This window comes from Rana temporaria, chromosome 6 (assembly GCF_905171775.1).
Source record: "Rana temporaria chromosome 6, aRanTem1.1, whole genome shotgun sequence".
NCBI classification, from domain to species: Eukaryota; Metazoa; Chordata; class Amphibia; order Anura; family Ranidae; genus Rana; species Rana temporaria.
The window spans coordinates 12,125,823-12,152,838 of NC_053494.1; the positions used below are offsets into that span (position 1 = coordinate 12,125,823).

The window sequence follows — 27,016 nt, forward strand, 5'->3', positions numbered from 1 at the left end:
AGGGCTAGATTTAGGTGTCTGCGCCTGATCGTACGGTGGCGCAGCGTATCGTAAATGGCGTAGCGTAAATGGGGCCGGCATAAGCGCGCGTAATTCAAATGTGGAAGAGGGGGTGTGTTTTATGTTAATGTGTGATGACCTGACGTGATTGACGTTTTGTACGAACGGCGCATGCGCCATCCGTGAACGTATCCCAGTGCGCATGCTTCTAATCACGTCGCAAATAGTCAATGCTTTCGACGTGGACGTAAATTATGTCCAGCCCTATTCGCGAACGACTTACGCAAACGACGTAAACGACGCAAAATTCTACGCTGGCCCGACGTCCATACTTAACATTGGCTACGCCTCACTATAGCAGGAGCAACGTTACGCCGGAAAAAGCCTAACGCAAACGACGTAAAAAAATCCGCCGGGCGCACGTACGTTTCTGAATCGGCGTATCCAGCTCATTTGCATACTCTACGCTGAAATCGACGGAAGCGCCACCTGGCGGCCAGCGTAAATATGCACCCTAAGATACGACGGCGTAAGGCCCCTTTCACATTGAGGCGTTTTTCATGCGGTACAGCGCTAAAAATAGCGCTGCTATACCGCATGAAAAAACCTGCCCTGTAGTGTTCAATGTGAAAGCCCGAAGGCTTTCACATTGAAGCGGTGCGCTAGCAGGAGCGCTCCAAAAGTCCTGCTAGCCGCATCTTTACCGCGGTATAGGAGCGGTGTGTTCACCGCTCCTATACCGCGCCTTCCCATTGAAATCAATGGGAAATCGCGGTAATACCGCGGTTGCGGGCGGTATTAACCCCTTTTCGGCCACTAGCGGGGGTTAAAACCTCACCGCTAGCACACGAATATCACGGTAAATACGACGGTATGGCCGCGCTACAAATAGCACCGCTATACCGTCACCGCGTCTGCACGCCTCAATGTGAAAGCAGCCTAAGAGACTTACGCCACTCGTATCTTAGCCTAATTTAAGGGTATCTGGTTTCCAGAATACGCTTAAATTTATGACGGCGTAGATTCAGAGTTACGACGGCGTAACTCTCTCTGAATCTAGCCCATAGTGTATACGCTCAGGCATTGTTTTATAAGTTGGCTAGCACGGAGAAAGCGGAGAAGCTTGCTTGTAATATGCGTGTAAAGGCAGGTGTCCCAATACTTTTGGCACTATAGTCTTAATGAGCCATAATTGACACTAATCACCTGCAATATGTTGGGAAAGTGAGTTCAGGAGACATTCAGTCCAGCCTGGAAGATGCAATGAGATGCCACCAGGTCATTCAGCGCACAACTACATAAAGGTGCAGAAAACTTTAGGGTCGGATGCTGTATTCGTATTTGTCGGTGTTTTTTGTATAAGATTGAAGGTTGGTTATTGGGTGAGATAAATAGGAACAGCATGGAAGTCCACATTTCAATTTGCTCACTACATGTACTCTGTATAGATTTACCGTAATTATCAGAGTATCACACCCACCTTAACTTTAAGGGGGAAGTTTCAGGAAAAAAACTTTAATTTTAAATAAAGAACTTTGAAGCAAAATAAGTGCCCATCATTGCAGCCTGATCAGTGCACATTTGCAGCCTCTAATATGCCCACCTTTGCAGCCTTATCAGTGCCCATCTAAAGCTTCACCAGTGCCCATCATTGCAGCCTGATCAGTGCCCATCATTGCAGCCTCACCAGTGCCCATCATTGCAGCCTCACCAGTGCCCATCATTGCAGCCTCACCAGTGCCCATCATTGCAGCCTGTTTAGTGCCCATCTGCAGCCTCTAATATGCCCACCATTGCAGTCTCTAATATGCCCACCATTTCAGCCTGACCAGTGCCCATCATTGCAGCCTGTAATATGCCCATCATTGCAGCCTGATCAGCTCACCTTTGCAGCCTTATCAGTGCCCCTCTTTGCAGCCTCACCAGTGCCCATCATTGCAGCCTGATTAGTGCCCATATGCAGCCTTTAATATGCCCACCATTGCAGCTTGATCAGTGCCCATCTGCAGCCTCTAATATGCCCACCTTTGCAGCCTTATCAGTGCCCATCTACAGCCTGACAAGTGTCCATCATTGCAGCCTGATCAGTGCCCATCTGCAGCCTCACCAGTGCCCATCATTGCAGCCTGATCAGTGCCCACCTGCAGCCTCTAATATGTCCACCTTTGCAGCCTTATCAGTGCCCATCTACAATGTAAAGAGAATAAATGCTGCGCTGCTAGTATGGTAAGTGTGTGTAAATCATTACTGACATGATAAGGTAAACATTATACACATCACAAGAAAAAAAGTGCTTATGTGCTAAAAAATACAAAGTGAGATAGTGCACAGAAATATATATAGTCCATATAGCTGTGATCAGCTGGAAGATGGTTAAACGTAACAAATCTTCATATAAGCACCGAATTGTGTTGGAAAGAAAATCCACAATAAGTGTAAGACAGCTGATTGAAGCACCTCCACCTCAAGTAAATATTCTGCTTACCGAACACCAATTAATAAATCACATGTAGTACTGAATCTGATAGATAACCTCCGTTCCCCAGCTAGGTTCTTCCACACCAGATGGAAACAATGGGTAGTCCTTAGCCAGAACGCACTCATGCGTTGAACCCAGAAGGTTTCCCGGTAGGAATGTGCTGAACAGCTGTAGGACTGTGGGCTGCTATAGATTTGTGCCAAGCAGTGATTAGGTCTAAGGCCTCGTACACACGACAGAGTTTCTCGGCAGAATTCACAGAGAAACTCGGTCAAAACCCGGATTCTGCCGAGAAACTCTGTCGTCTGTACAGTTTTGGCTCGATGGAGCCGCCGAGGAACTCGACGAGAAAATAGAGAACATGTTCTCTATTTTCTCGTTGTTCTCGTTGTTCTATGGGAGAAGGCGGCCCGCCGAGCTCCTCGGCGGCTTCATCCCAAAACTCGACGAGGAACTCGACGTGCCAAGCACGTCGAGTTTCTCTGTCGTGTGTACGAGGCCTAAGAACGAAATCAACCAACATTCCATGCATTTAGGTGGTGTTGTTCTTCCTGATCTCCATGTGTTCATTAGAAGTGTCCATCATTGCAGCCTGATCAGTGCCCATCTACAGTCTCACCAGTGCCCATCATTGCAGCCTGATCAGTGCCCATCTTTGCAGCCTGATCAGTGCCCATCATTGCAGCCTGATCAGTGCCAATCTGCAGCCTCTAATATGCCCACCATTGAAGCCTGCTTAGTGCCCATTTGCAGCCTCTAATATGCCCACCGTTGCAGCCTGCTTAGTGTACTGGAGCAGGGCTGTCTTAATGAGAGGGCACACCTGGGCACTGCCCAGGGGCCCTAGCTGCATGGGGGGGGGGCTGCACTTTCCCCAAAGCAGCTGGGTCCTTGAGCCCACACTGCCCCATAATTGGAGGTCCCATGATGGCACTGAGAGTGATAGATACACAGGGGAGGCAGTCTGCCTCCTACCTACTTGATGTCTGTTTACATGCACTGCCATCATTGTAGGGGCCCCAGAGCATTACTTTGCCCAGGGGCCCATGATGCTATTAAGACAGCCCTGTACTGGCGTGCTGCATCACACAGATTGGCAATCTCCTGTGTCCCCGGCGCTCCGTCACTCACAGTCCCGCCCGTCTCATAGGATAGACAGAACATTGGTCCAACGCTGGGTGTGGCTGATTTCTCGGTACGCAGGAGATCGGGGGCTCTGTGTAATCATCCCCTCCTCCCACAAGGAATGGGCATATAACACGCACACACGCCATTCCGCGGGAAAAGTGCGCGTCATACGCCAATGTACGGAGGCGTGTATACTCACGTTGCCGGCAGCTGGCGCAACCAAGGAAGAAAGCCATTGCGGATATTCCCAGGAGTCCGGCAATCCAGGCAAAAGAAGGAGCCAATAGGTCGGTAAAAAGAGGAGCCATGCACTTCACCGGCGTCTTCTTCCACCTTCGTCTCCGCGGCCTCCGCGTCTTCTAACACATCGTTCTCCTTCTTCAGCTTCACACTGAGTGTCTGTCTTTCTTCTGGACACCTAACCCACAAGTTTTTGGACCTTTTTGATTTTTAGATTTTGGCTCTTCAGAACTTTTTGGACCTTTTTGATTTTTTGATTTTTTTGATTTTGGCTCTTCAGAACTTTTCCTCTGGATGTCCACTTCCACGTTCCTCAACTCAACTCCTTCAGATCTTTGCCAAGTTTTCTTGGTTTTTCTTTTCTCGCCCTCTTCAACTTCCCCACCCTGTACGCTGCCCACTGGTCCTGTAGAGGTGCTACCAGGAAACGTTTGCTGTCTTCTCTCGCGATCTCCTCCCCCCCAGAGAGGTGAGTCAGATCGGCGTGTGAGGCCCACGCTACGTGTCAAGCCACCAAAACCACACAGGACAGGATGCCGACACCTCTATAGGCCACTTTCAGCTGCTCTCATTTCAGCAGCCGGCGCTGAGACATTCTTTGAAAAGAGAGAATGAAGAACAAGCTGCGGCTGTCACATATTATGGCAGCTGCTGATTTTGGCCCAATTGATACATGGGCCCAGGGCTAGGACCACGGCCGTCTCTAATGTTGATTGGACCCTGGGCCAAAAAAACCTTGCCCCCCACCCATGCAATTTTGGTTTTGAGACATACAATAAATATCAGCTAGACTTAAAATGCGTTTACTGTATCAGATCAGTCAGTGATTGCGATTGGTTGCCAGAGGTTACAGCATATCATTACCACTTACTGACTGGTTGCTAGAGGTTACAGCACGCATTACGGCTCACTGATTAGAGGTTACAGCACATGATTTCTTCTTGTTGTTTGGTTGCTAGAGATTACTATACAGTAATACAGCTCACTGATTGGTTGCTAGAGGTTACAGCACATCATCTCTTCACTGCAGAGGGGCATGATATACATATGAATGCCGCCTTTATTTACATATGAATGCTGTCGGCCTCGGCTATTTACGTATGAATGCTGCCACTATTTCCATAAGAATGTTCCCGTTATTTACATATGCATGACGGTTATTTACATGTAAGCACAGGGTCTGCAGGTGAGTCATCTGTACATAGCAATAGGGCAGAGCTGGGCAGCATTAGTAGCAGCACTTCACACTGAGATATCAGGACACAGCACAGGACTAAAACATCAAGGAAAAAACTGGGATTGTTGGCAAGTATGAGGCAGCTGCTTTGGGCCCCACAACAATGACAGGGCCCAGGGCAGCTTCCCCTTTTGCCCTGCCTTAAAGACGGCCCTGGTTAGGACCCCAGGGCAGTCTTTGTTTCAGTAGGTGCCCTAAGAGGTAAAGTGACACCAAACTCTCACCCGATGAAGAGGAGGAGCCAGGAGGGCCGCCGGGGGAAAACCCTAGAAGAGGAGGATCGGTGGGCTGCTCTGTGCAAAACCTATGAACAGAACAGGTAAGTATAACATGTTCATTATTTAAAAAAAAAAAAAACTTCAAAATTACTTTAACCACTTCCGGACCGCCGCATGTACATTTACGTCGGCAGAATGGCACGTACAGGCACATCAACGTACCTGTACGTGCCTGCCTAGACGTGGGTCGGGGGTCCGATCGGGACCCCCCCCTTACATGCGGCGGTTCCCGTGGCTTCAGGAGCGATCCGGGACGAGGGCACGGCTATTCGTTTATAGCCGCTCCGTCGCGATCGCTCCCCGGAGCTGAAGAACGGGGAGAGCCGTATGTAAACACAGCTTCCCCGTGCTTCACTGTGGCGGCTGCATCGATCGAGTGATCCCCTTTATAGGGGAGACACAATCGATGACATCAGACCTACAGCCACACCCCCCTACAGTTGTAAACACACACTAGGTGAACCCTAACTCCTACAGCGCCACCTGTGGTTAACTCCCAAACTGCAACTGTCATTTTCACAATAAAAAATGCAATTTAAATGCATCTTTTGCTGTGAAAATGACAATGGTCCCAAAAATGTGTCAAAATTGTCCGAAGTGTCCGCCATAATGTCGCAGTCACGAGAAAAATCGCTGATCGCCGCCATTAGTAGTAAAAAAAAAAAATAATAATAAAACTATCCCCTTTGTAAACGCTATAAATTTTGCGCAAACCAATCGATAAACGCTTATTGCGATTTTTTTTTTACCAAAAATAGGTAGAAGAATAGGTATCGGCCTAAACTGAGGGGAAAAAAAATGTTATATATGTTTTTGGGGGATATTTATTATAGCAAAAAGTAAAAAATATAGAATTTTTTTCAAAATTGTCGCTCTATTTTTGTTTACAGCGCAAAAAATAAAAACCGCAGAGGTGATCAAATACCACCAAAAGAAAGCTCTATTTGTGGGAAAAAAAGGACGCCAATTTTGTTTGGGAGCCACGTCGCACGACCGCGCAATTGTCTGTTAAAGCGACGCAGTGCCGAATTGTAAAAACCCCTTGGGTCATTTAGCAGCATATTGGTCCGGTCCTTAAGTGGTTAAATATACTTTAAGGAAGGTTATAACCTCTGTCTCAGATGTACCTTCTCTATTTTTTTTTCAGTGGTGACCATTGAAACCAGAACAGGAAGCGTTAGAAAGAAATAGCTCTGCGCCTTGGATATGTGAACTCAAGTTAACGTAAATTATATAAACCCAATATGTGAAATAGATGATGTAATAGTGACTGCTGCAGCTATTTCTATGTGCTATTATAAACACACACAAAAACGGTATAAACCGCGCAAATCGCTGTCAGTAAACGTGACTGCCAACATAAATGCTGCATAAATTGACCTATATCAATGAGAATGATAAAAATTAAAAAGTCCAATATAAATTCAATATAAGTCCCAATGTGATCATAAAATATAAAGTGCGGGTGCTTTTTAATGACATAACCTAGTGCTTCACTCCAAAGTGCCGCTGGTGCCCCACATAGACTGGCACTCACCACATATGGTTGACCAACTATCTCTAGTTAGATCAGTAGCACTTTGTGGGGCATTCCCCTATGTACTTGTCACTGCTTGCTCATACCAAAAGTCCCTCTGCATGCATAAGGCTCCACCCAAAAGGAAGAATGACAGGAAGAAGATCTCATAGCGTAAAACCATTTAGAGATTTTTTTAATAAAAGTTAAAATGGCATATTTACACTCACTTGTAATAGTGCCTATAATGACCGGCACCAGGTGTAAACAGCTTGTGTGTGTGGGGGAAAGAAGCTGTAAATGGCGTGCATTCCACTACCTGGAAGTAACATCTTCGGAATATGTCTCCTGACTCATCAACCGCGCTGCAACGCGTTTCACCTATTGGTGGTCTTCAGGAAGCTGGTTTGCCGCCATATTTAATACTGGATTTATACCCTTTGGGGCATTAATTAACCCTTGGATACCCAATTATAATCACACAGGGGTAGATTCAGATAGATGAGCGGAGCTTTAGATCCGCGTAATCTATCTGATTTACGATCCGCCGGCGCAAGTTTGAGAGGCTAGTGCTGTATTCAGAAAGCACTTACCTCGAAACTTGTGCCGTCGGATCGTAAATCGCCCGGCGGAATTCAAATTCCGCGGCTAGGGGAAGTGTAGTATTTAAATCAGGCGCGTCCCCGCGCCAATTTAACTGCGCATGCGCCACCGGCCAAATTTCCCAGCGTGCATTGCTCCAAATGACATTGCTAGGACGTCATTGGTTTCGACGGGAAAGTAAATTACGTCCATCCGTATTCGCGACCGACTTACGCAAACGACGTAAAATTTCAAAACTCGGCGCCGGAACGACGGCCATACTTAACATAGGATACGCCGCATATAGCAGGGGTAACTATCCGCCGGAAAAAGCCGAACGCAAACGACGTAAAAAGAAAACGACGGGCGGGCGTTCGTTTCTGAATCGGCGGATCTCCTCATTTGCATATTTGCCGCGTATACAAATGGAAGCGCCACCTAGCGGCCGGCGGGAGATTGCAGCCTATTGTTGTGGGCTCTGCAGGCCGACATTTCATAATGTTTGCATTTTTTGTCATTTGTCAAAACTAAATAAAAATATTGAAATTAAAAAATATTGAAAATATCTGGAATAAAACTATTAGGTTTTATCTCTATATTGAAACCGTGTGGTGTTAGTGTTTGAAGCTCATAGATCCACTTAGTCGCATTACGTGAGACTTCTCTATTTTAATTTGATACCTGCCAGTGTTTTTCTACCATATCAATGGCATAAAAAGACAAATGGACAGGGTCTTTGTTGTGCACCAGACAAAAGTGATTTGAGACACTGTGCTTCTTATAGCCATTATGTATATATTTGTAATATGTTCACTTATTCTCTTGGTAAGGTGGAGGAGTGGGTGTTCCTTTATAGGCTGTATTTACATAGATAACACCCATATGTGATGCTTATACCCAATCATTGAAAGAACTGAAATCCGACCATGGCTTTTTTTTTCAGGGGGAACTTGGTGGAACTCAGTTCCACCACCTCTGGCTCAGACCCTTTGGTTCCTGTTCACCACAATCAATTGTAAACAAAGAAGTCCGGTTTCTGTGTTTACAAGTGACAGCTCTGCACTCTGTGTGTAACCCCCCTAACTCTGCACTCTGTATGTAATGCAATTCTGGTATTTAATGACCTTTAAGACTCTCCTACTGTTCACGAAATTTGACTGACCACACCCACTATTTCATGTGATTTGGAGGGTTGAGTTCCAGCACCGAGCTGGGGAGGATAGAACTAGATGTCACTGGATGTCCTCCAGCCAGGAAATGAGGGGGGGGCTGCATTTGACCTGCTGAAGCTTCTAATGCACATTGTCAGAAGCTCACAGTGTGCGGTGAAATCAGAGGAAGCAATTTCAATCCAGGAAAGGAGCCGGTACAACTATGCAAGACTGAAGGGAAGGCTGGAGCTCAGATTTAATGCAATGGTAAGAACAGGAAGCACACTTACAGTAACATTCTGTATAGAAGCTTTAATCTACAAACAGCAAACAATAGATGTAAATTATATACAATGGCATTGACATTGGAACCACACATAACATGTAAAATGAAGCATAAAGATGACAGGAAATGATTATTTCCTATAGTTATTTGCAGAACAGGATGTAAAATCTAAAGGTGAGCACCAAATGTTAGATTTGCAAAGATATTATTTCTCACGTCTATAAATAATGTAATTAAACCAAACCACTCGGCCTCTTAAAGCGGGAGTTCACCCGAAATTTTTTTTTTTTAACCTTAGATTGAGGCTCATTTTGTGAAGGGGAATCGGGTGTTTTTTTAAAATAGAAGCTGTACTTACCGTTTTAGAGAGCGATCTTCTCCGCCGCTTCCGGGTATGGTCTTCAGGACTGGGCGTTCCTATTTGATTGACAGGCTTCCGACGGTCGCATACATCGCGTCACGAGTAGCCGAAAGAAGCCGAACGTCGGTGCGGCTCTATACGGCGCCTGCGCACCGACGTTCGGCTACTTTCGGAAAATCGTGACGCGATGTATGCGACCGTCGGAAGCCTGTCAATCAAGTGGGAATGCCCAGTCCCGCAGTCCATTCCCGGAAGCGGCGGAGAAGAACGCTCTCTAAAACGGTAAGTACTGCTTCGATTGTAAAAAAAAACACCCGATTCCCCTTCACAAAATGAGCCTCAATCTAATGTTAAAAAAAAAAGTTTTTTGGGTGAACCTCCACTTTAAAATGGGCCGCTCCCAACCCTGCGAGGGTAAAACGGTCATTCGGGACATGCTGCATTTTATCGCAGAGCACTGTACAGGATCGAATGGCATTGTGTAGTAGTGCAGCGCATCGCACTGCTGTACTTTTGTACGCTTCAAATAAAGTTTGTGCAAAAAAAAAAAAAGGGAGCTGTATATAGTGGGGTTTTCTCAAATGTGACTGCAAAAGTGGAACTCCCCTTTAAGAGCCCAAGTGGTTTACTTTAATGCAATTTCATGGTATCCACACAGGATAAAAGTCAAAAGCAAAATTTTTACCAACGGAGGTTTTAAACATGTATTAGCCCTGGTTCACACTGGTGTGATTTGACATGTCAAATTGCATGTCAAATCGGCGGAATTTCCCGGCAATGGCACCGTTCTAATCGGTGCGACGCTGCATCTGCGACACTGCACGGATTTTAAAAAGTCGTTTCTGTACTGCTTTTTGCGATTTCGGTCCGGGATTTACATTGACATCTGTGCATTGACAGGTGGAAGTGAAATTGTGCGAGTTCAGCTGAACTCGCACGGCTTCACTCCCACAGCCCAGTGTGAACCTGGGCTTAAATATAAAAAAAACGTAAAGCTTAAAACTTAAACAAAAACGGAATTTCCGCTTTTCAGAATCACCCCCCCCCCCCCTTGGTGTCACATTTGACACCTTTCAGGGGTGAGAGGGAAGCAGATGCCTTTCTGATACAGGTATTTTGCTTCCACTTCTGGGCATAGATAGCCGAGCAACCCGCGGCTATCTATGCCACTTCCTGCGCCTCCTCCGCCCGCCCCCCCCCCGCGCTGTCTTCTGGGAGACACACAGGTCCCAGAGGACAGCAGGGACCAGTGGGATCGCGCAGTGCGAGTCGCGCATGTGCAGGCTTCACTTCCTGATTCTCTTACCGAAGGTGGCGGCGGCAGTACCTGGGGGACAGATTGTCTTCGGGTGCCGACTTCGCGGGCACCCTGAACAGGTAAGTGTCCTTATTTTAAAAGTCAGCAGCTGCAGTATTTGTAGCTGCTGACTTAAAAAAAATAATAATAATTGGCGGAACTCCGCTTTAAGTTAATTAAGTATAAGTATTAGTAGGGCTAAGTTCACACTTGTGCGTTTGCATTTCTTTGCATGTTTAGGCTGCATTCACACCTGAGCGTTTTGTCACCTGAAGCATGAAGCTCCAAAACGCTAGAGGGGAAAAAATATATAATTCTCTATGGAGATGGTTCACATCTCCACTCCAAAACGCCTGACGCCGAACGCCTGAAGCTCAAACAAGTTCCGGAGTGCGAATTGGGTGGATTTGGGCGTTTTAGAACGTTTGTATTCCCATAGAAAGTAATGGAAATGCTCGATTCACGCGTCTAGCGCGACAACAAGCGTTTCTACGGGCGTTTTGTCGCTTTAATCTGTTCTGTGAAATAGAACATTTCACCCAGGCAGAAGATAAAAAAATCTACAAACATAGCAACAAATGATGAAAGAGATGATCATTTTTGCTATAGGCTAAAATAAGAAATGTCGAAGTTCAAAAACGCGCGAATACGTCTGAATACGCGCTACAAAACGTCGGAAAAAACGACCAAAAACGCTACGCTCAGGTGTGAATGCAGCCTTAGTGCGATCCTTGAAATACGTGTTTAGTGCAATCTTTTCAATGCACTCCCATTGAAGTCTATGGGATCAATGAAGCACTATGTTGCAATAAAAGAAGCACATTGCATAGGTGTGAACGGGCCCCCAAGGCTGAACGGGCGCTTCGCATTAGCTGCACTTGTAGCTGATTGCTGTAACTTTCACCAGCCACAAGGCGGACTGTATCTCAGAGATATATATATAAAAAAAAATATATATATATATATATATATATATATATATATATATATATATATGTACACACCGGTCCTGCTTCTGAACCCTGGACTTACTTATCCGTAAAAAATAAAATAAAAAATCATATCTCAGGTTTTATCAGCAAAGTAATAACTTCAACAAAGAAATATTTACAAAACATAAATAAAATGATACATTCATATATAATCTCAGTTCACAAAAAAAATCTCCAAAACAACCTTCTTCAACCGGGGTTCCATTGGACCCTAGGGTTCCTCCAGAGGTTGCTAGGGGTTCCTTCATCAATGAGCAAGTTCTACCTGCCACTGACCACAAAGATCTTTTAAGCTGTCTGTAAGGTCGGGGATTCTTCCCAGTATCCTTCTTAAGAAACCTTCTTCCCAGTAACCACCACACTACTGTATCATGAGCTGTAGACATTGCCTTAGTCTACAGTGAGCCTATTAAAAGGCTTGACAAAGGCGGCTCTAAATCCTCACACAAAACTCACCTCCGTTATGGGTGAATGGTGGCAGACCGTATCGCCCACTGGATTTCCAACATCTCTCTCTCCCTGATTGGGTTTTCTACTTTGTCACAGAGAGACAGATTTACCAAAAAAGTTGAGATTCTTCACTCAAATTCCACAAAGAATCATCCAATCATGTGGAAACCAAATTCTTTTTTTTATTGGCACACAACAGAGTGAAGATTTTCAACTTTTCTAGTAAATCAACCCCATGGTCTCACTCCTCGTGCAGTATTCTCTAGTATGTATGCATGTGCCAACCTCAGTAGCAAGAACGAGGCCCCTTCGGTAGGTGGGTGTGGCTGGGAACTCAAAAATCTCACAAATCGAGTCCCCAACTCAAAAATCTCACAAATCGAGTCCCCAATGGAGGACTCGATTTGGGTTGATTCAGCCTCGGGGTTTTCACCCATAAAGCTGGCCATACACTAGTAAAGATTTTGTTCAAAATTATACATGTTCTAATTTTAAACATTTTTTAGATGTTTATTTTGATCCTCTAATGTTTAGCTTGGTTATATCGATGATCATTTTCGACTGTAGTTGAGACAATTTGAAGGAAAAGGATGGAAATAGAACAGAGGAAATTCTGGTTTAGGTTTAAGAAAATTCTTACTTATGCCGCGTACACACGCTTGGAATTTCCGACAACAAATGTTCGATGGGAGCTTGTTGCCGGAAATTTCGAGCGTGTGTAGGCTCCACCGGACATTTTCTGTCGGAATTTCCGACAACAAAAATTTGAGAGCTGGTTCACAAATTTTCCGACAACAAAATTTGATCTTGTAAATTCCCGATCGTGTGTGGACAATTCCGACGCACAAAATTCCATGCATGCTCTGAATCAAGTACGAGACGAAAGCGTTCGGTCTGGTAAAACTAGCGTTCGTAATGGATATAGCACATTCGACCGAAAAGCACGAGGCTGAAAAGCATGAATCGTATCTCACCAAACTTTTACTATTGAACTTCCCTTTAATAGTGCCGTTGTATGTGTTGTACGTCCCCGCGTTTTTGGCGTTCGAAATTTCCGACCACATTTGTGCGACCGTGTGTATGCAAGACAAGTTTGAGCCAACATCCGTCTGAAAAAAATCCACGGTTTTGTTGTCGGAATGTCCAATCGTCTGTACGCGGCATAGATGTAACATTAAATTGTCAAAATCTCTACTCCACGATTAAGATTCCATTCACATAGCAGGTATGGACTAAATTTTAAGGGCTTTTCGACAAAATTCGTTGGCTCAATGATGGCAAAATGGAATGCTCTGATGAACAATTTTTCTGAATTTCTGTATGAACATTTCAACAAAATCCTATTGGTGTATGGCCAACTTAATGGAAATACCAGTTGATGTTTTAAGTAGACTTTAACAATTTCTCCTTCAGTATATACAGTAGATCACAGTCTTGGTTGTCCTCATGGGCACCTAATATTGGACTGCCAGGTTTGCCCTTCCACTAAACCCTTTAGATAGGCAGTAGAGTCCCCTTTCATCAGCACAGAATTAAAAGGATTGAATGAATGCAGACTTCAACGTTTTGTTTTCAGGATATTTTTCCCCAAAAGCTCATAAAGAAATCAGTAGGTCAATTAGGACAACGATCACTTAAAGGATGATGCCAGCTTTAGGGTACTATTTAGGCAATCCAGTTTTAGGTGATTAATTTTGAATTAAAAAATAATCTCACATCCACAAATTTGAAAACTTGATAAAGTTTTGCCATGTCCAATGTGAAATGCATTCTCAGGAAAATGCCAGCTTGGAGTTGTCAAGGACCCTCCCACAGGGACTTCTCATTGGTCAATCAAAGGGAAGGAGTTTATAGAACTCTGTACACGTCCTACCCAAGATGGAGAATTATTAACAACAAAGTGCATACAATGGTCATATAGAAGGAGTGGAACAGGTATGTTATTATTAAGAATAATAAAAGTAAAGGGCCAATAAGTAGTCTATCCAAAGAGTAAAAAAAAATGTAGAAAATGTAAAAATCCCTTTTTGAACAGTGGCAATAAAATATAAAGTAATTTTAAAGTTTAGAAAAGACGCTCCAGAAGAGGGTTCCGTGACACATATTTTCTGTTCATCCATATTTCGCCTATTCCCCCCCAAGAGAGGTCCATCTCTCATTGTGGAATGAGGATCTTTAGGGCTTGCTGGAGGCAAATGGTCCTATGACTTCAATAATCTGCTCGCCATTGTGGTCCAACAGGTATGAGCTTGGAAGATGAGGCACCTTGGTGAGTCCAATGAGAATCTTTTGGGCTTGCTGCAAGAAAATGGTCCACTAGCTTCAATAACCTGCCCACTATTGCGGTCCATAGGGCAAAGGGATGGAAGATAAGGCACCTTGGTGCATCCAATGAGGCTATTTTGGCCTTGGTTCAAGCAAATGGTCCTATGGCTTTAATAACCTGCTCGCCATGGTGACCCAACAGGTATGAGCTTGGGAGATGAGGCACCTTGGTGAGTCCAATGAGAAACTTTTGGGCTTGCTGCAAGAAAATGGTCCAATGGCTTCAATAACTTTCCCACCATTGTGGTCCAATGGGCATAGGGATAGAAGATAAGGCACCTTGGTGAGTCCAATGAGAAACTTTTGGGCTTGCTGCAAGAAAATGGTCCAATGGCTTCAATAACCTTCCCACCATTGTGGTCCAATGGGCATAGGGATAGAAGATAAGGCACCTTGGTGAGTCCAATGAGAATCTTTTGGGCTTGTTGCAAATGGTCCAATGGCTTCAATAACCTTCCCACGATTGTGGTCTAACGGTTATGAGTATAGAAGATAAGGCACCTTGGTGAGTCCAATGAGAATTTTTTGGGCTTGCTGCAAGCAAATGGTCCAATATCTTCAATAACCTGCCCACCATTGTGGGCCAACGGGTATGAGGATGGAAGATATGGCACCTTGGTAAGTCCAATGAGAATTTTTTGGACTTTCTGCAAGCAAATAGTGACACAACGTCACAACTCTGATTGGCTTGAAGCTGGAAAGATTATGGCTCATGAACGGGACAGAAGAATCTTTATGAAAGACAATCTAGAACAATCTTTATCCAAAAAATGTCTGTCTGGGGAACATTGAATATGGGATAATTCTATTACAGAAGTATTCTTTGTTAACGAAGGTCCTGTCCATCGGCAAACTAGGTGGTTTAACCTGCAAAGAGAAAGAAAAATTATGACACATGAATAATTTCATAATACGCTCCTCCAAAGCCCTTGCCACCGGGTCACATCCTCTGTAGGCCCTATATTGTAGTGCCAATACCAAACAAGGGTTCGTACAACACCCTAAACAGGGGTCTCCAAACTATGGCATGCAGGCCAAATCCAACCCACTATGGGACTACATCTGGCCTGCAGCTAGGGTCAAGTTTCCTCCTCTACACTGCTTTGATACAAGTCAGTTGGTTAATAGAACCACAAGAGGACAGAACTTCCTCCATCCATACCTGCCACCTCCAGGCTCCCCCCTGCTGCTACACTAACTACAGCCATGTTGTAAGTAAGATTAGGGTGGACCGCTGATGTAAAGGGGGGCTTCATACACACCTGATTGACTCCTGCAGCTTTTTCCTTGGTAAACAGCGGTAACTTTGAGAGCAGGATCTGATTCAGAAACATTCGTTTTCAGATCTCCCCATGACCAATGTTCACGACTGTCATTCCTTGGCTACTGTAAGGTCCTTTAGTAGCCAAGGTAAAAGACTAAAGTGCCCCTAACCCCCTGTATCGGAGAAGCATAGGTCACAGATCTTGCACTTTTTGCAACCGCCCTCATGCTGAATCATCCAAGGCAACTGCCTACTGCCTACCGCTCGGCCACAGCAATCTTCTGCACTGCAGCTCATTCCACATTCATTATAAAATGGTGCCCCATCTTACCTATATGGTCATTTTCCAAATTTTCATAATCTGGAATGTTGTCATCATCGCTGTCTGGAATAAAGGACACAGGACAGAGTTTAACATGCAGCAGATAGAGAAGCAGATCCTATCTGTCTCTTGGAAGGAAAGTAAGGAGCCTGCAGGGGGTGGAGTTTTGAATGGCTGACTTGTATGGCTTGGGAACTGGTGTTCTCAGAACAGCAAATATTTTTTTCAGCTTGGATCGAGTAAGGGAGGGTTATAAATCCTGTGGGGGTTTTTTTTTTTTTTTTTGCCTTCTGTGTCCCATTGGGAAGATTTCCCTTCACTTCCTGTCTCAAAGCCAAACAGCAAATGAGAGGAAATCCCTCCAAAGTGAGGGAATCCCTGGTTATCACCAGAACTAATGTTCCCATTGTAAGATTTTCCTTCTATTACTGTTCTGGTAACAACCCAAAATTTGGCATTTTCTTTTACCGCTACTCTTGGTGATAACAGTAAACAGGACAAATAGAGAGGACGAATCTCCCTAACAGGGACACAGCAATAAAAACTGTTCTAATCCATCTCCACTCAAAAGGAAAGAAAAAAGATTTGCTTTCAGGTACAGTATACGTTAACCACTTCTCGGTAGAGAGTGATTAGGTGTCCAGGGAGCCGCAGTCAAGACCTGCCTTATAATAGTGATCCCCATAAGTAAGCTCCAGTGGGTGGAGTGAAACACGTTGGGGGTGTGGCCTGGTGGGGGTCCAGGCTGAGACTGCCATTCACTATCATACGGCAGGTCTTGACTTGACACCTAGTCACTCTCTACCATTGCCTGGAGCATAGACGAGCTCCCTTCCCAGTCAGCATTCACAGTGTTGGGCACAGGAATTTATTCTGAGTGGCTCACACACATATCCTTGGTTCGCATTAACCACCTCTTGTCTGTGCTATAGCCAAAAGACAGCTACAGCGCGGTCATCCAGTTCTCGGTGGGCATCCATGGATGTCCTCCCATAACCATGCCCCCTGCTGTCCTTCGAGCACAGGCCAATCACAGCGGCCCTTTACCATGTGATTAGCTGTGTCCAATCACAGCTGATAACATGTAAACAAACTTGCCGGTTATCAGCATTCCTTTCCTCATGTGTTGTCACAGAATGAGGAGAGGAGTTCTGGTAACCGGCAAGTGTGACAGGGGATATTTACACTGATAATCAGGGCACTGATAATCATTGTCCTGATTATCAGTGCAGCCTTAACATGGCCCATCAGGGGCGCCCCAACAGTGCCCATCGGCGCAGCCCTAACAGTGCCCATCAGTGTAGCCTATCAGGGCCCATCAATGCAACCCCAACAGTGCCCATCAGTGCAGCATATCAGGGCTCATCAGTGCCTCCTCATTAGTGCCCATTAGTGCAGCCTTTATCAGTGCACACCAGTGAAGGAGAAAAATTACTTATTTGCTAAATTTTACAACAGAAACTAAGAAAAAAAACATATTTTTTTCAAAATTGTCAATCTTTTTGCATTTGTTTAGCAAAAAGTAAAAAAAAACTAGTGTGATCAAATACCACCAAAAGAAAGCACGCAATTGTCATTCAAAGTGTGACGGCGCTGAAAGCTCAAAATTGGCCTGGGCAGGAATGGGGTGAAAGAGCCCGGCATTAAGGTGGTACAGCAATGACAACGTTACTGTCAAATAAACAGACCAATAGTGGAAATGTAAAAATGATTCTGGCCCCTAAGGGGTATATAGGTACGAGATCTGAAAAGGTTCAAGCATTCACAAATATTCTGAAAGGGCCCATTCACACCACAGCGAGTGCATTATCGTATGTACAACACATGCAGGCTGGCGTGCATCTTTATTTTTTTTTTTTTTTCAATAATATTATTATGTGCTTTGTGATGCATTATGTTGTTCCGCAACCTACTGCACAAAAATAAATCTTCAACCTTCTTTTTGGGCACCTTAAAGCGGAGTTCCACCCAAAAGTGGAACTTCCGCTTAATCCACTCCTCGCCCCCTTACATGCCACATTTGGCATGTCATTTTTTTTGGGGGGGGGGGAGTGGGGGCTTCAGGAGGAGTGGGACTTCCTGTCCCACTTCCTCCTTCCGCCGAGGGGCTGCTAAGGCGAATAAGCCTAATCGCCTTTCTGCAGCCCCTCCCTGTAGGCGATCACCTGGGACACGTGACAGGTCCCAGGCGATCGCCTGTCCAATTGCATGGCGCGGCGCTGCTCGCGCATGCGCAGTGACGCTCGCACATGCACAGTGGATGCCCGGCCGTGAAGCCGAAAGCTGTCACGGCCGGGTGCCCACACTTGGAATGAAGACGCCGGCCGGAGAGGGGGGGGAGAGGAGCGGAGCCCCAGCCGGCGCGTCGCTGGAACGTGGATCAGGTGAGTGTCTGTTTATTAAAAGCCAGCAGCTACACTTTTTGTAGCTGCTGACTTTTAATAAACATGAAAACTGACTGGAACACCCCTTTAACACAATCCAGCCCAAAACTGCTGGGGTGAATGGGCAGGAAGAGATGAGAATATTATAGAAGGGGCGTGATTAGTTGGAGGGGGAGCAGATAGGGAAAAAGGTATTTCCACCATGACATAAAACTTACGGTGATGGGTGGAGCTGTGAGGTTTTACTGCTTCTTCCACGTTGACATACTCCAGGCTCTCTAAGAGTAGGGGGAAAAAAAAGAACAAAAGCTGTCACTGTCTCTGCCATTGAAAGATGGAGTCAGTCTGGCTTATGGATTAGCATGAGAGCCAAGCCAACAGTATTTTTAAGGAGAAGTCAACACCCACAGCCTCTGCCCATATAGGTTGTCTTTCAATCCAAAATATCCCACCAATTTGCTATGGTTCGAAAGTTTCTCCATTAAAATCTGATCTTTCTGTTTTACATATGGCAGAAGGTTGAAGCTGTCTACTGCTCCTGACATCTATCAGGAACCTCAGGGGCAGGGACTTCTTTGGGCAGGGGAGGATCCCAACCCTGCCCATGCAGTCCAGTCAATGTCAGGGAATATTACTTACTCTGTTGAGTTAAATTGTACAGCAAAAGGGATAAATATGTGGAGAAATGTTGCTGGTTACTGTGGAAAGACTCTCCACTGGGTGCCTCTCCAAATATAAATCAACGAGTGATTCAACTCCCCATTTAATGAGAACCTCAACTCTGTTTGGAGTGGACTTCTGAGGCCCCGTACACACGAGGAGACATGTCCGATGAAAACGGTCCGCGGATCGTTTTCATCGGACATGTCTGCTGGGAGCTTTTGGTCTGATGTGTGTACACACCATCAGACCAAAATCCCCGCAGACAGAGAACACGGTGATGTAGAAGACACCAACGTTCTCAAACACGGAAGTGCAATGCTTCCACGCATGCGTCTAATCAATTCGACGCATGCGCGGGATTTCGGGACGCTGGTTACACGTCATAACCAGCGGACATGTCCGATTAGGTGTACTAATCATCTGACATGTCCGACGGACATGTTTCCAGCGGACAAGTTTCTTAGCTTGCTAAGAAACCTTTGCCTGCTGGAAACCTGTCCGCTAGGCTGTACACGCGGTCGGACATGTCCGCGGAAACTGGTCCGCAGACCAGTTTCAGCGGACATGTTCGACCGCGTGTACGGGGCCTGAAAGGAAGCTCCAGGAAGTATACACCCCAAGTTTGTGTTTGAAAGTAGAACATTATTTAAAATCAAGCTTCAGTGATCCTGGAGCCTCCGTGCACTGTCTTCATACTCCCTGGGGTGAGCCCCCCTCCACAGAACTTGCAAGAGACCACCCTTGTATTGAATCACTGAAACTTGATATCAAAATATTTTCTAGCTGTAGGACATCAGGAATGAAAATAATCCCCTAGAAGCAGACCAATAATTAGAAGGATCGAAACTCGTAGGGGTATCATGAGAAATACCATATTAATACAACAGGTTTCATGCAATATGTGTTCTGCATCATTGATGGGTTGTACTTTCATGTCAAAGCCAGACTTGCTTTTTATAACTTCATGTATCTACAAAGTACTTTTGGATACAATAAAAAATGTTTTAATTAAAATTGAATACTGTTTAACATTTCCTTTGCTAAAAAAACATGTGAGGGAATTCCCATTATGTATAATGTATTGGGTTGTGCAGCACTAACTAATTAACTAACTACAGGAGAGTCAGGACGCTCTCTACATTGCAGATAGAGAAAAGAGCTGTGTGTTAGAGGGCATCCTGACTCTCCTGTAGTCCAAGGGATGGGGCGAGCACGACACTCCACACCAGGGAGAAAGCCTCGCATTACGGTGTGGAGTTACAGACAGAAGAACAGGAAGTGAGGATTTCTCAGAAGAAATAAGGACATTTAAAAGCAAAATGGAAGGATGAGGTAAGTGAAGGAGGACGGCACTAAGGTAAAGGAAGCTATTTAGGGGAAAAAAGTGTACCTTTAAGAATACAAGAAAAAACAGTAACAATAACAAAAAAATATCATCATCAATAATAATATTAATAATAATATTAATATTTGCATTATGATTATTATTAACAATAATAATAGTAATAATAACAACAGCAATAATACAAATTATGTATTAATATTATCATCCTCGTCACCATTATCATCAATAATAATAGTAGTAATAACAACAATAATAAAAAAGTATTATTATTGTCATCATCAATAATAATAATAATCATTGTAACATTATTATTATTGTTATTAATATTATTATTATTATTATATAATAATAATAATAATAATAATAGTAGTAGTAATAATAACAACAGCAATAAAACAAATTATGTATTAATATCATCATCCTCATCAATAATATTAGCAATAACAGCAATAATAAAAAAGTAGTATTATTATCATCATCAATAATAATAATAATAATAATAATAATAATAATAATCATTGTAACATTATTATAATTATTGTTATTAATATTATTATTAATAATAATAGTAATAATAACAACAGCAATAATACAAATTATTTATCATCATCATCACCACATGAACCCCAGTATGACTAAGTTGGGAACTTACCCTTAGAATCCCTCACGTTTACATAGTTGTCGTCTGTCGCTTCTAAAAGAGAGTGAAAAATCTCTGTTACTTCGAAATTTAAATCAATATCTTCAGCCAGTCAGACACAGAGAAGTCCTGACATTTACTCCTTGGCCTTTTTACTAACCAGCTGTTGTGTTGAAGCCTATCTGAAAATGTATAATTGTATAAGGGCCAATTCACATCATCGCGTCTTGATACATTGTAGCAACGCATGTTATTTAGTGCAATAAAATACATGTATTAGGAAGGCCATTCATTTGACCACCAAAAAATGTGCATACAACATTTCTTGAAAGACAAGACACCACAAGGTACGGTAGAGTTATTGAGGGAGCCTGGAGACACTCCATAGATACAGTGGAGGAGTGGACGTAGACACCTAAGATCGGGAAGTGTGTTATTCACATGTGCCTCTGCATGTAGGAGAGTCTCATGGGTATCTAGTGCTGCCCCTCCCTATCCCAGTCTGTGCAGGGGATGGCAGGATGCCACTATCATGACTCGGGTACTTATGATGGGGCAGATCCTCAAAGAAATTACGCTGGCGTATCTGTTGATACGCCGCGTAATTTCAAATTTCCCGCGTCGTATCTTTGTTTTGGTATCCACCAAACAAGATACAACGTTATCTGTGTTAAATCCGACAGGCGTACGCCTTAGTATGCCGTCGGATCTAAGATGCAATTTTCCGGCGGCCGCTGGGTGGCGTTCATGTCGTAATCCACGTTGAGTATGCAAATTAGCTTTTTCCAACGATCCACAAACGTGCGACTGGCCGTCGTATTCTTTTACGTCGTTTCCGTTTGGCTTTTTCCAGCGTATAGTTAAAGCTGCTATCTGGTGGTGTACTCAATGTTAAGTATGGCCGTCGTTCCCGCGTATAATTTTGAAAATTTTACGTCGTTTGCGTAAGTCGTCCGTGAATAGGGCTGGACGCCATTTACATTCACGACGAAAACAATGACGTCCTTGCGACGTCATTTGGAGCAATGCACCCTGGGAGTTTTGACGGACAGGGCACGCGCAGTTCGTTCGGCGCGGGGACGCGCTTCATTTAAATGAAACACACCCCCTACTCGCCGCATTTGAATTCCGCGCCCTTACGCCGCAAGAGATACACTACGCCGCCCTAACTTACAGCGCAAATTCTTTCAGGATTCAAAGATTTGCAAAGTAAGTTACAGCGGCGTAGCGTATCTTACATCTGCGCCGGGCGCAGTCTATGTATGTGGATCTGCCCCGATAGCTCTACTTATATTAAAAAAAAAACATTTTTGAAGTGACTACATAAACTCCATTAGAAATATCTGCTAGGAGTTCAGTTTTAATGACATTCTGTAGACAACATGTGAACTAGACATGTGCGGTTCGTTTTGTTCCAAATAAAAATTCGGACGTATTTTCCTGTTTCGGATGTATCCGAACTTCCAAATTAAAATAGTACCGAATTTAATTGAACCTGAAATAACGAAATTTGAATTCGGACTAAATTTCAAATTTCAAATAGTTTCAGGATTCGAATAGTTTTCCAATTTCCAAAGAGAATAAATCAAAATAGAAAATAAAGGAATAGAATAGAATATATATATATATATATATATATATATTTTTTTTTCTATTCCATTCCTTTATTTTCTATTCTATTTTATTCTCTTTGGAAATTGAAAAACGGATTCGAATTCTAAAACTTTTTAAATTCGAAAACTTTTCAAATTCAAAATTGATTCGAAAATGTTTTGAATTCGACAACTATACAAAATTGATTCCAAAATTTTTCACATCAAACGAATAAATGAAACGAATTCCGAAAAACAAGTTAAACTAATTAAACAAATTTAACTAAATGAATTTATGTAAACGAATCAAAACAAAACACATTTTTTCGTTCTGTACATGTCTAATGTGATCCAGTCTTTTATTTTGCTAAAAATGGATGGTTAGTAGTCGATGGTCCTAATGAAGATACGGCACCTCATCCCTTAATTTAATTGAAGGAAGGGATTGGGGAATATGGGATTATTGCGGTGCCAGCAAACCAAAACGCATTAGATAACATAAAAGGGCTCTGAGCAATTCACTGAGACAGTCTAGTCTTAAATCCCCTGACGAAGCCAATGATTGGAGAAACTAGTTGGGTAGACTTGATCTTTGACCTGTATCTCTATGTATTGCTCCCACGTTCTGATTTGCTCTGTTATAATGCTTGAACCAAATTTTATCTTTTTGTAATCAATAAAACTTTTTTATTTTTATATTATCTAATGCGTTTTGGTTTCTATTTGCTGGCACCGCAATAATCCCATATTCCCCAATCCCTTCCTTCTTTTATTTTGCTGCAAAAGTCATTGGTCAGATGCAGAGAGTGCTGATAACCAGGAGGTATTTTACGTACCCTTTGACTGGGGTGGACCTTCCACATTCATATAAATCACTGGAAAGACAAAAGCATGATTATTTGTGTTTCTTTCTTTAACTGAAATATAGAGATTAGCCTCCGAAATGATATTATATGGACACCTGACCATCACACCTACAGTATTTGAGCTGCTTGGACACCCCTTTCTGAATTTATGGCCTTAATATGGAGTTGAATATAAATAACATCCTCCACTCTTCTAGGAATGCTTTGGAGGGTGTCTATGGGAATTTGAGCCCATTTGTGATGGATGAATTTGGATGAAAAGACCTGGCTCATCATCGACAATACAATTCATCCCAAAGGTGTTCAGTACCGTGTTTCCCCCGAAAATAAGACCTACCCCGAAAATAAGAGCTAGCGTTATTTTCCAGAAGGGCCGCAATATAAGCCCTACCCCTGAAAATAAGCCCTAGTTTAAAATGCTTGTAACATCCTTTAATCCACTCTATTACAGTAGTACCGTATTTATCAGCGTATACCGTGCACTTTTTTGCCCTGGGCAAAATCGTGGGTGCGCGGTATACGCCGATACCCGCTTTCCCGCGCCGAGTTTTGAATACTGCGCCGACATATACCGAGCGCAGTACACTCGGGTATAGTCGGACAGTCTCGGCTCCTTCCGCACTCACGTCCTGGACGTACAGGACGTCAGCGCGGGTAGTCGAGCATTGCCGACAATACACGAGTGTACTGCGCTCTGTATATGTCGGCGCAGTATTCAAACTTGGCGTGGGAAACGAGCGGGGAGAACGCGAGGACGCCGCAGAAGGACGCCGGACCCACCGAAGAGGACACCGGACCCGACGAAGAGGACACCGGACCTGCCGCAGAAGGACACCCGAAGCCGCAGAAGGACACCCAAAGCCGCAGAAGGACGCCGGACCCGACGAGGCCGCCGATGGACGCCGCGCAAGACACCAAAACTGTAAGTACAAAAAAAACTTTTTTTTCCACAGGATTGGGGGCCACTTTAGGGGTGCGCGGTATACGCGGGAGCGCGTTATACCGCGATAAATACGGTATATAATGTACAATGTGTGTGTTTCTGTAATATAATTGCGGGGAAGATGGTTCACAGAAGCGCAGAACGGCGCTATAACGAAGGTATTTGGTACAATTATATTACAGAAACACACACATTGTACATTATATAATACTGTAATAGAGTGGATTGTAGGATTTTTCAAGCATTTTAACTCAGTTCACACTGGGGATTCCTGACAGGCAGGGAGGGAGAGGGGGAGAGAAGACGGCACATTACATGGTAAGACCTTCCCCCGAAAATAAGCCCTACTGTGTCTTTTGTTGCAAAAATGTATATAAGACCCGGGCTTATTTTTGGGGAAACACGGTAGAATTTAGTTCACATGTGGTGCACTGAGGGCAATTCACCAGCTACTGTACTTGTGAATTGGCATGTCATTGTAAAAAATATAATTGAATACTCGCTTTTTGCCTTGAAACAGGGGGGTGAGTGGTGTATGTTGGACTACAGATATCATTGGAGTGTGAGCAAAGTGTGTGTAAGGGCAAGGTGTGTGTTGGAGGTAAGATCTTACTGGTGGAGCATGCTCTGTGTTTAGCTAAGGGTTTGGTGGGGCATCCAGGCTTCTCATGCAGCTTCAGAGGGATGTTGTGCCTCATTAGAAAAACACTGACCTTTCAGTTTTCTCCAGGATTAGTAAATCCTGGGATGGGTCCTGGGGCCTAGAGACCTTCTAGAGTCTTGGGAGGGATGGAGCCCTCAACACTGGTTCCATGTTTTGAAGGTGACCAGCACCTATTGCTTGTGTAGGTGTATATATGCCCTATGATATAGGAGTTGAGTAGAGCTCAGAGCTCCGCCCTCACCACCTAATTGTTCTTCTGTCAGAGAGAAGGCTTCATCCCACCCAACGCTCTACAAAGCCTCGGGGCTCCAGGTCGCATACCAGGATTTACTAATCCTTGAGATCCCGAAAGGCCAGCCTTCTCCTAATGAGACACATCTCTCCAAGCACCTCAACGTGCATGTGTGAGAAGCTTTGTGCTGCCAGGGAGAAGCAGGTGTATGCAGATAAACAAAAAGTGTTTTGTTTCTGATCTACCTGGCCTGGGAGAACGGTCATAGGTAAGATTTAAAACACTCCCAGTATGTGTGCATACACCTGTGACTCTATGGCAGCACAATGCTCTCCTGGGAAGGGAGAAACACTCAACTTACTCAACTCTCATACAATAAGGCCTGTACACATCTGAACAATCAATAGCTGCTGGTCACCATCAAACCATGGACTCAGGGTTGGAGGCTTCATCCCACTTAATACTCTACCTCTACAAAGTCTCCAGGCTCCAGGACCCTATCCTGGAGAAAACTGAAAGGCCAACCAAACATCCTAGAGCAGGGGTCTCCAAACTTTACAAACAAAGAGCCACTTTATTGCCCTTCAGAATTTAGGAGGGCCGGATTGGGGCCAGCAAGGGAAGAAAAAGTCACAGGCCCGGCATCAGTGAAAACATATATGACCTCAGGGTTGGTGGTCAATAGGAAGAGGAGTATTCCCCCTATTAGTAGGAGTAGTATCCCATCATTTGTATCAGTGGATAATATAGTGCCCCATTGTTGGTGTCAATGGGAGGATTAGTGCCTCATGTCAGTGGGAGGAATTGTGCCCCAAGGGCCGGATAAAGGCTAGCAAAGGGCCACATCTCTTGGGCCGCAGTTTGGAGACCTCTGTCCTAGAGCTTCTCAATCTGCATGACTGAAAACCTTGGATGCCACCAAACCTTTATTACACCCTGACACAGGGCAGCCTTGTCACAATATATATATATATATATATATATATATATATATATATATAATGTGGTCATCTCTGCTTTTTGAAAAACTGTGTAAACTACCTAAAAAGCAAACAAATACAAATTTTAATAAGTAAATAAAAGTGTAGTCATATGTACAGGCACTTAAAGGGATTTGTACCTGAGGACAGGCTCTCTCGGTTGATGAGGGCAGAAGGGGACTCGGCCTCTGCAGGCTTTGCACTGCTGACATCTGGAAGGACATCACTGTACAGATACGAAAGAAAATAATTACTGTGAACAAAAACTGCTTATTATAGATCTCATGGCTAAGGGTCTGTATACATGGGATTATGTATGTCAGAACTTCGAATCCAATTCATGGGGAATGCAGAAGCAGCTTGATGCAGCTTAGAAGGATGCCAACTGCAAGTCAGAAAAGTCCAATTGCAAATCAGACTCATGTCTAATGCAAGTCAGAATAAAGTCAACAGCAAGTCAGAACAAGGTCAGAACAGGTCAAATGCAAAACAGAACAAGGTCAAATGTAAGTCAAAACAATGGCAGCTTTAAAGCGAGTTCCACCCAAAAGTGGAACTTCCGCTTTAAGAACTCCTCACCCCCTTACATGCCACAATTGGCATGTCATTTTTTTTGGGGGGGGGGGGAGTGAGGGCTTCGGTAGGAGTGGGACTTCCTGTCTCACTTCCTCCTTCTTCCCAGGGACCGCCTCGGCGACTCCTCTTCTTGCCTTAGGCGGCCCCTCCCTCTAGGCGATCTCCTGGGACACGTGACAGGTCCCAGGAGATCGCCTGTCCACTCAGGGAGCGCAGCGCCACT

The 27,016-nt window shown here is 44.1% G+C and overlaps 1 protein-coding gene and 1 long non-coding RNA gene across 4 annotated transcripts in view; both read right to left on the reverse strand.

The window, feature by feature from the left end:
* The window catches only part of LOC120943098, a 30,346-nt gene extending 26,066 nt beyond the window's left edge, over positions 1 to 4,280 (reverse strand). For 2 of the 3 annotated variants that reach the window (XM_040356212.1, XM_040356209.1), the window contains exon 1: positions 3,807 to 4,279. In XM_040356212.1, coding sequence (XP_040212146.1) covers positions 3,807 to 3,915 — 109 coding nt within the window. In that variant the 5' untranslated portion in view covers positions 3,916 to 4,279. Of the gene's footprint in view, positions 1 to 3,806 lie in introns of all 3 variants that reach the window. The other variant, XM_040356211.1, reaches the window with a different exon arrangement.
* Positions 4,281 to 13,917: 9,637 nt separating this feature from the next.
* LOC120942597 lies at positions 13,918 to 26,594 on the reverse strand. Its single transcript, XR_005750197.1, has 6 exons — positions 26,358 to 26,594; positions 23,369 to 23,407; positions 20,953 to 20,994; positions 18,511 to 18,570; positions 15,918 to 15,971; positions 13,918 to 15,189 (listed from the first exon to the last, which is right to left on the reverse strand). It is a non-coding gene; the product is annotated as an uncharacterized LOC120942597 (long non-coding RNA).
* Between the last annotated feature and the right edge of the window lie 422 nt (positions 26,595 to 27,016).